This window comes from Mercurialis annua, linkage group LG5 (genome assembly GCF_937616625.2).
Source record: "Mercurialis annua linkage group LG5, ddMerAnnu1.2, whole genome shotgun sequence".
Classification (NCBI taxonomy): Eukaryota; Viridiplantae; Streptophyta; class Magnoliopsida; order Malpighiales; family Euphorbiaceae; genus Mercurialis; species Mercurialis annua.
Genome location: NC_065574.1, coordinates 11,074,564 through 11,083,837, shown reverse-complemented (window position 1 = coordinate 11,083,837; position 9,274 = coordinate 11,074,564). Strand labels below are relative to the sequence as shown.

Sequence of the window (9,274 nt, the reverse complement as noted above, 5' to 3'; positions counted from 1 at the left end):
GAGTTTCCAAATGATGAATGGTAGAAGCTTGATTCTTCTCCCTTTGCTCCATTTTCTCTAGCTTCTCTAGCACCTTGGAAAGCACATTTCCCTCATCCGTATTCTTTTGTTGTTGGAATCCCGGAGGGTGTTGAGGTCTACCACCATAGTTGTTTCCTTGCCCTTGATGGTTAGGATAAGGGCCTTGATAAGGACCTTGTTGTTGGGGCCTATTTCCTCCTTGGAAACTAGGACCCGCTTGTTGATTTGCTTGCACATTGCCTTGGCCATCTTGATTCCTCCATCCGAAGTTAGGATGGTTTCTCCACCCCGGATTATAGGTGTTCGAGTAAGGATCATTCCCTTGACGTTGACCTCCCACATAATTCACTTGTTCGCTCCAAGTTTGACCCGTGGCATAGCACTCATTACTTCCATGATTGAAATCTCCACAATGCTCACAACCTACTTGAACATATGCAACCGGAGCATTCCGTGGACCCACTTGCTTCTTCAAGGCATCAACTTGACTTTGTAAAGAGGCATTCATGGCTTTCATCGCTTCAAACTCCTTGGATTGGTCAAGTGTCATTAATGCCTTTTGAGCCGGTGGTCTTCTCCTTTCCGAGGACCAAGTGCTACTCACCATAGCTAATTTTTCAATCAACTCATTAGCCTCATCAAGTGTCTTTTGCATCAAAGAACCTCCCGCGGCCGAATCAATAGTAGACCTTGTGATCTCACCCAAACCATTATAGAATATTTGAAGCACATGTTCCCTTACAAGCCGATGATGAGGTACGTGCCTTTGGAGATCCTTGAACCTCTCCCAAGTTTCATAGAGAGATTCCCCCTCATATTGGTAATAATCAATGATGTCCTTTGTCAACTTCGCGGTTCTCCCCATCGGAAAGTACTTGTGAAGGAAAGCTTGAGCAAGATCCCGCCAATTGTGGATAGATGCATTAGGAAGTGATCGAAGCCACAAGCTAGCCTTGTCTCTTAGTGAGAACGGAAACATTCGAAGCTTGATTTGATCGGAGGTGACATTATGGAGCTTGAATGTGTCCAACACTCCCAAGAACTTGGCTATGTGTTCATTCGGATCCTCACTTGGTAACCCAAAGAATTGGCACCGATTCTCTAGGAGTTGAATCGTGCTAGGCTTGATCTCAAAAGTGGCCGCGGTGACCGGCCTTGCAAAACACCCATAGGTAGCATTATCCACATCCGGGAGGAAGAAATCCCCCAAAGTTTGTCTTTGTGCTTGATGGCCTTGAACTTGAGGGTGATTGTCCCCTTGTTGCTCTTCCTCATAGTTATCATTCCCACGTTCCATGATAACGGGTATACGATTTTCCCTTCTCACACTTCTTTCAAATCTCCCGAGGTTGTCTTGAAACGGTTCTAGTGGAAGATTGGCCCTTCGTGTATTGTGCATACACTATAGTTGATCTCCTACACAAACAAAAACAAGCAAACCACGCGTAAATCCGGAAAGAAGCAAAAACAACAAAAGTGATAAAAAACAGAAAATAAAGCTAACTCGACCGAACAATAACTAATTTCAATCAATCAATAAACACTCGTCACTCCCCGGCAACGGCGCCAAAAACTTGTTGAGAATAAACCCAACTTGTAATAGAGTGGACCTAAGTCCGAGTTATCGATCCCACAAGGAGTGAATTCAAGAGTGATTATCAATGAGAATGAACTTAGTTGCGATTCAATTCGTTTAGCACAATAGACAATTGGAATTTGAATTCAAGTATCAATTTTAACAATAGCATTTAACTAAAATAAAACTTTCAATTAACAATTAAACAACAATTCTAGAAGACTAAAGCGCTCAAACTATTACGGATAACTCAATTAATAAAGGGGTTTGGAGGTCGAAACTACGCTTAGGTCATGCAATCAATGGTTCGGGTCTAGGGCTTCAACAAGTGAACCGAGCGTTCCTAAAGCATAACTCCCGCTCTCTCGAGCCTCAAGGAGTTATAAAATCACAAACAAGCCAACTAACCAAGCCTAATCCACTCTCGTGGCACTAACACGATTAACAAGCCAATTGGCAATTAACAATCCACTCTAAGGTTTCCTAATTTCTAACCCACTCTCATGGTGTCATTAATTAGGATCCTAATTGATCTATCCAATTAATTAACCTTCTCTCAAAGTGTTAACCAACCTAGAATCATGTTTTAGGTAGCTAAACTAAAACAAGCATTAGGGAAATCAATTAGAACAACAACAAAAAGCCCAAACCCTAACCCAAATCATACATTTCTAAACTTCATTTCAACCCCCAAACAAAGGGGTTTAGCCAACCATGGCTAAAACAACAAACATCAAGCAAATAGAATAATAAATCATTGAGAGATAGATCTAGTTACCTTTGTAGAAACCCAAGCCAATAACATTCAATAAGATAATACTTCAATAATAAAATGAGAATAAATCTTCAATAGAAAAAGCTTAAGTATTCAACAATGGAGGAAAATATGAAAATCTGGAAATTCTATTGAAGAAGGTAAGGACTACACTTGGGGATTTCTAAAATTAGGAGAAGATTCAAAAGTACAAAATAGAATAAAGTCTAGCAAAATCTTCTATATCTAAAATAGAGATAAGGCCCCATATATATAGTACTTACAAAAGAAGGAAAAAGACAAACATTCAATTACACATGTGTTGGGCCCAAAATAACAAATTAATAAAGCCTTAATGCATCTTGACTTAAGATTTCCCCATTCCAGCAAGCCCAAGCTTGAATAGAGCTCCTTGGGCTAAATGAGAAGCCCAATTCGAGCTGCCATTTTCTGCTCCAAATCTCGATCTTCAAACCTTCGTAACTTGGTGTAGAACTGTCCGATTAAGTCGATTCTTGAACCGTTGGAAAGCTCAGGACGTCTACTTTAACTTTCATGAAGATCACGAGTTCATTTGAGGCTTCTAGCTAGTCCAAATTGGTCAATTAGTGCCCCGGGGTCAGCTTTTCAGATTTGCAAATGAGCTTCCGCATCGATTTTGTCGTCTTTTCCAACTTTTGCACCAAAATGCTTCCGCAATGCTCCTAAGTACCTGAAATACTAAAACACGTAATAAGGCATACGAAATACCATAAAACCGTGATAAAACGTTAATAAAGCATGCGGAAACGACGCTAAAGATAGGAGTAAAAATACTCCTATCAGGACTTCCCTGAAAAATGGGTGATGCTCATTTTTAGGGGAAGTACTGCCGAATTTTTATTAGATTTTTTTTATTATAATAATACGTGTTTTTTTAATGTGATAGGTTTGTATTCTCTGACACGGATTTGCGACGGACTATATGGAATTTGCGACGGACGTGTCCGTCGCAAATTGCATTAGCCATGGAGACAAAAGCTAATGAGTTCGCGACGGATAACGTCCGTCGCAATTCAGCGACGCACTCATCCATCGCAAATGCCTCAACTTTTGTCTCCAAGGCCGAGGCATGTTGCGACGGACAACTCCCATATAGTCCTTCGCCAATTTGTCTCCAAATCATATCGTTTGGAGACAAATTAGCGACGGAATATATGAGAGTTGCGACGGACATGTCCCATCGCTAATTTAGCCACAGACACGTAATTGGCCGCAAACCGATTACGTTGCGACGGATAGCGTCCGTCGCAAATCCGTCGCAAAACTGTGTTTGCGACGGATTAGAGGGCTTTAGCGACGGATAGGTCCGTCGCTAAAGCCCTGTTTTCTTGTAGTGTTATCTCCATAATCTCATTCATACAAGAAGAATAAGACCCAAACAAACTGCACTGAAACCACACTACTGAAACAGTGTCGGACAACGATACCCACCCAATTCACTACCTACCAGGGAAAACAGAGGCATCAATATTTGGCTTTAAGCCAACCTCGAGGGGGAGCCCTCCATCTAATATGCATGTCATCCTTACAGACTCTAGGAAGTTGCAAAGACATGGTCCTCGCACCAGACCACTACGATAGCTGAAAACCTGCCGACTCCATAATGGCACTAGCTGATTCGTCTACTTGCTTCTAAACTAACCTGTTTGTGTTACAGATAAAAACCACCACTAACTGATCTTCCTTCGACATATTCCTAAGTCAAGCGTTACAGTACTAATTTTGGGCATTATCAAAACCAGCTCTGTCCAGAGATAAGCCAGCGAAATTCCAGTAGTTCTCCGCCATAGGACAGCCATAGAAGAGATGAAGAATCGACTCTTGACTGGACTTGCCAACCTTGCACGCTGCATACACAAAAACACGTCAACTCGCCAAAAATATTAATATTTTTGGTATACAACATTAATTAATTTTTCTTTTGTTATGAGTAATAATTATAAAATAAAGTAGATATAACTCATGAATAAAATAAAATTATTTTTCATATGAATTTAAAGTAGTTTGATAAATATAAATTAGAAAAATAGTTTAAAATCCTTATAAAGTGAAACTTACATAAATTTTGTTAGGGATCATTTCCCTAATTAAAGGAAAAGTCAAACTCTCAACTTACCGGAAAATAAAAAATAATTTGAATCAAGTAAAGACATTTTACTACTTTTCGGAAAGTTATATTTCTTTAATCTGCTTACCTCCGACCACATGAGGTTCAAAGTCTAATTATCAAAAAGTCAATTTGTTTTTAATTTTTTGTAAATTTATTAAAAAGTATAAAATTTATAAATCTATATCAATTTGATAATAGTTTTTAGAATTCTATCTAATTTTTATCCATAAATATAAGGTTTAATGTCAAAAAAATCACGAACTTTACACGTTTTCTCATTTTAATCACGCAGTTTTAATTTTCTCATTTTCATGCACGAACTACCACTTTTTCTCAAATTCATGCACGGTGCTGAGGTGACACTCATTCATTACTTTAAAATGAGCTCCACCTCAGCAAATTACACCAACAGAGTCGTGACACCTCAGCACCGTGCATGAATTTGAGAAAAAGTGGTAGTTCATGCATGAAAATTAATGAGAAAATTTAAACTACGTGATTAAAATGAGAAATCATGTAAAGTTTGTAAATTTTTATAACATTAACCCTCAATTTAATTATATCAACCTTTTATTCTAAAAACAATACCTATTTGCCTTTTTTGTTCATTTTGAATTTTGAATTTGTTTTTTCTTCTTCAATCACTTAAATATGGAGAATTTAACATTTATATGGTCTTTTTTAATGTTTTTAATTATAAATTAAATTTTACAATTTTTAAAAATAAGTTTTGCTATTTAAAAAATTAATGTGTAAATTAACTAAAAAAATTGGACAATTTAATAAACTAGAAAAAATTACTCCCTCCGTCCCAAATTGATAGACATTTTAGGACAGACACAATACTAAAAATTTTAGTAAATCTATGTAAAATGAGTAATTCTATAAAAACATCCCACACTTGCCTTTATTTAATAAAGTGTTAGACTTTATTTCTTAGTGGATTTTACTCTCTTTTTAATGTAATGTATTACTATAATTGATGAGGATATATATGTAATTCAAGCATTCAAAAAATAAATTACTGCCTATAATTTGGGACAAAAAATTCAAAATAGTGCCTATCAATTTGAGACGGAGGGAGTATATATATATATACACATAAAATTAGTAAATTGGGATATATGTACAATTTTCTAAAGCTGTAGATATATTTATAAAAATCAAAATGATTAATTATTTTAAACCAGTGATTCCACCGGTTCAGTTTTTAGTTGCACTGGCACTTGTGTTTGCTTTTGAATTACAGCAAAAAAAATCTAACTTTGTTACAATTCTTCAATTCCCAACAGTTTAGTTATTGCCTTTGATAGTCTTAATCTATCTATATATATGCAAATCCGTAACGAGGACTTCTCTTAATTTTCAATTAATGCTTTTGAATGATTCGTTTATGATAGTTCCATTTAACCACTCTGCCTATTTCAATCATTTTAAAATTCAATTGGTCGTTTAGTTCTAGAACTTATTATTAATTTTTTAATGCATTCATCTTTAGAAATGTTTAAAATTATATTGAAAATGTTTTTATAATGCCAATCATGACATGTGCATAGAGTGGTTGGGAAAAATTTAGAAGATTTTTAGGCGCCATATGCGACTTATCCACCGATTTTTTCAGGCTTAAATAGAGCAATTGAGCAGCAAGGCATGCACAACAATGGGTGATACTGAAGAACTAATCTCCTCTCTACCCAAAGAAATAGGGCTGTTGTCAAGCAGCGAATTATGTTTCTACCAAAACTTTTGGTGCACAACCAAATTGCTTCCTCATGTGATCTCCTTCCAAAAACACTTTCAAGCTCAACACCAAGATATTATAGTCGCGTCTGTTCCGAAATGCGGTACAACCTGGTTAAAAGCTCTCACTTTTTCCATCGTTAATCGCACTCGTTACGATTTCTCAACGACCCCGTTGCTTTCTTCGAACCCTCATCATCTCGTACCCTTTTTAGAAGTCGATCTCTTTGCTAAAAAAGACGTTCCCGATCTCACCACCATTCGATCCCCTCGCCTTTTCGCCACCCACATGCCTTACGCAGCTTTGCCAGAGTCTATAAAAAGCTCTGGCGCTTCCGTTGTTTACATTTGTCGTAACCCTTTCGACGCTGTGGTGTCTCTTACGCATCATCTCGCTGCGTTCAAGTCAGACAGCGAGGTTCAGACGTTAATAGAGGAGGCGTTCGAAAAGTATTTTAACGGAGTCGTTGGATTCGGACCGTTTTGGGAGCATGTGTTAGGGTACTGGAAGGAAAGCTTGGAGAAGCCGAATAAGGTGTTGTTTTTGAAGTACGAGGATTTGAAGGAAGACATTGTCGGTGAGGTGAAGAGAATAGGAGAGTTCATTGGATATCCTTTTTCAGAAGAAGAAGAGAGACGAGGGGTGATTCAAGAAATAGCAAAGCTGTGTAGTTTTAGCAATTTGAAGGAACTTGAAGTGAATAAGAGTGGTGCATATCTAGAGGTTTATCCTCATAATGCTTTCTTTAGGAAAGGTAATGTAGGTGATTGGGCTGATTATATAAGTCCGCCATTGAAGCAACGTTTAGAAAATCTGATGCAAGAGAAATTGGGTGGATCTGGTTTGTCTTTCAAGCTGTCTTGATATAATCTGCATGTCTCTTTATCTCCACCATGCTTAAACGATGTCATATGTTTATGTAATTTTATACTGCAAAGTCCTTCATATTTATCATAAATCACACTTTAGTTTTTTCTGTTTGAAAAATCAAACGATTTGATTTCTTATTTTAATTTCCGTCAACAATTTAGTATTTCCGCACATCTTTGGTGTTAGTCAACGAAATCAAAAGACCTAGAGGTAAATTAATTTTTAAACATGCAAAAATTATTGACCGAAACAAAGGTGAGAGAGAAAAACGTTGAGACAAACAAAAATAGAGGATTAACATAGTATCATTGACTAATACCAAAAATGGACGAAAGCACTAAATAATGTTGGTTTGTACTAGTATCATATTTTAAACTTAATTTAATAATATTTAATTTTGAAGTACATATTATATGAACTAATTAAACTATATATATAAGACTAGAAAAAGTCAAAAAGTTATATTTAAAAAATTTATTAGTAAAAACTGCAAAACTGTTTAATTTTACCCGCACAACGCTGCGGGTATTGACCTAATTGATTTAAATTAGCAAGAAAAAGTAAACAAATAGTTACTTTTTGATTGCACCCAATAGAATGACTTAAATCAATTTTCTATTGTGTGTATAAATTTCTAGATTAAAACCTTTCCATTAAAAAGAAAATATTGCCCTGTAGAAAATTATATATTTTCACTTCAATCGTTTTTTTTAACCTATCATAGTCCAATTGGAAAAAGGAAAAGTTCCGTGACTAATAAATAATTGAAACAAATTCTCCTAAACCAAATGGGAATTAAGAGGCCTTGGGTTTCAGCTGAAAAAATCATCTATAAATATATTTGCTCATACTTCAATAAATTCACACTCAACACACAAGCCAATTACTCTAAATTAATTATAAGCTTCTTGTTTCTCTTTTCAATCAATCTCCAGGGTTAGGGTTTTTCTAGTTCTCTCTATTTCTCGGTTTGTTAACACAGAAATTGCAAAAAAAATGTCGACGATCACGAAAGTAACATTGAAAGCATCTGATGGGGAGACATTCGAGGTGGAACAAACGGTGGCTTCAGTGTCTGAAACGATCAAATTAATGATCGAAGATGGCTGCGCCGGCGACGTTATCCCTGTTCCTAACGTCACCGGAAAGATACTGTCTCTGGTTATCGAGTATGCCGAGAAACATAACGGGACTGCTGATGCTAATGAAGATATTAAACGTTGGGATTCTGATTTTATCAAAGTTGACCAAAATGTTCTCTTTGATCTCATTATGGTTCGTTTTCTTGTCTGATTTTATTATTAGCTAGGGTTTATAATATTCTCTTGATTATTCATGTTATTTATTCTTACGTTGTTTGTTTGTGTGCATGCAGGCTGCTAACTATCTGAACATGAAGGGTTTGCTGGAACTGACCTGTCAAACAGTGGCTGATATGATAAAGGGGAAAACACCGGAGGAGATTCGCAAGACATTCAACATCGTCAATGATTTTACCAAAGAGGAAGAAGCGGAGATTCGTCGGGAGAACCAGTGGGCTTTTGACTTTGAGTGATACTTTGCTGCTGCTGATGCTCTTTCAAGTGTGCATATCATTAGGTTTCTTCGAAGAATAGAATATATAGGATTTTATGTTCGATTTGTTTAAGTTCATAGGATTATTACAACCGATTTCGGTCATTTAAAACAATTTTATTTCAGTGAGGATTGTTATATGAAATTTCAAGATTTTAGTAGCCTTTTCTGAATGTTTGTTCTGCATATGTTTTGTGCATTGTGGCATTATCTTTGTGCACATTTGTTGCTATGAGTAATGGGAAACTGAATGCACCTATGATTTGTGTTTGAGTCCAATTTGGCTTAGCTGAGTTAGTTCTGAACCCATTGACTTAAATGAGAATATAGTACCAACAAAGAAATTGTTCATTAAATCTAGAAACAAGACATCCTTTCAATCTCGGATAGACTCTGACATTTGTACTGCAAATTGTAACATCCATTCGTCGGGTTTGAATGAGTTGAGAGGATTTGACTATGGATTTTTTAATTTTGAAATAGGTTAAAAAATATTTTGGTAAAAATAGGGCGATACCTAATAATTTAGGGGCGATATTTAGTAGTCCACAACAAAAAGAGATGAAAAAATTCTTTAATTGACAA

The 9,274-nt window shown here is 36.3% G+C and overlaps 2 protein-coding genes and 1 non-coding gene across 3 annotated transcripts; all 3 read left to right on the top strand.

Annotated features, from left to right (window-relative positions):
• The first annotated feature begins 764 nt into the window (after window positions 1–764).
• LOC126685216 (small nucleolar RNA R71) lies at window positions 765–871 on the top strand. Its single transcript, XR_007643327.1, has one exon. It is a non-coding gene; the product is annotated as a small nucleolar RNA R71 (small nucleolar RNA).
• Window positions 872–6,125: 5,254 nt separating this feature from the next.
• Window positions 6,126–7,216, top strand: LOC126682332 (cytosolic sulfotransferase 15-like). The gene has a single exon (XM_050377977.2). It carries the CDS (start codon window positions 6,164–6,166, stop codon window positions 7,106–7,108), a length of 945 nt encoding a protein of 314 aa, XP_050233934.1. The 5' UTR covers window positions 6,126–6,163; the 3' UTR covers window positions 7,109–7,216.
• A 482-nt stretch (window positions 7,217–7,698) lies between these two features.
• Window positions 7,699–8,859, top strand: LOC126682333 (SKP1-like protein 1B). Its single transcript, XM_050377979.2, has 2 exons — window positions 7,699–8,389; window positions 8,490–8,859. The coding sequence occupies exons 1-2, from the start codon at window positions 8,111–8,113 to the stop codon at window positions 8,667–8,669; spliced, it is 459 nt and encodes a 152-aa protein (XP_050233936.1). The 5' UTR covers window positions 7,699–8,110; the 3' UTR covers window positions 8,670–8,859.
• The last annotated feature ends 415 nt before the right edge of the window (window positions 8,860–9,274 follow it).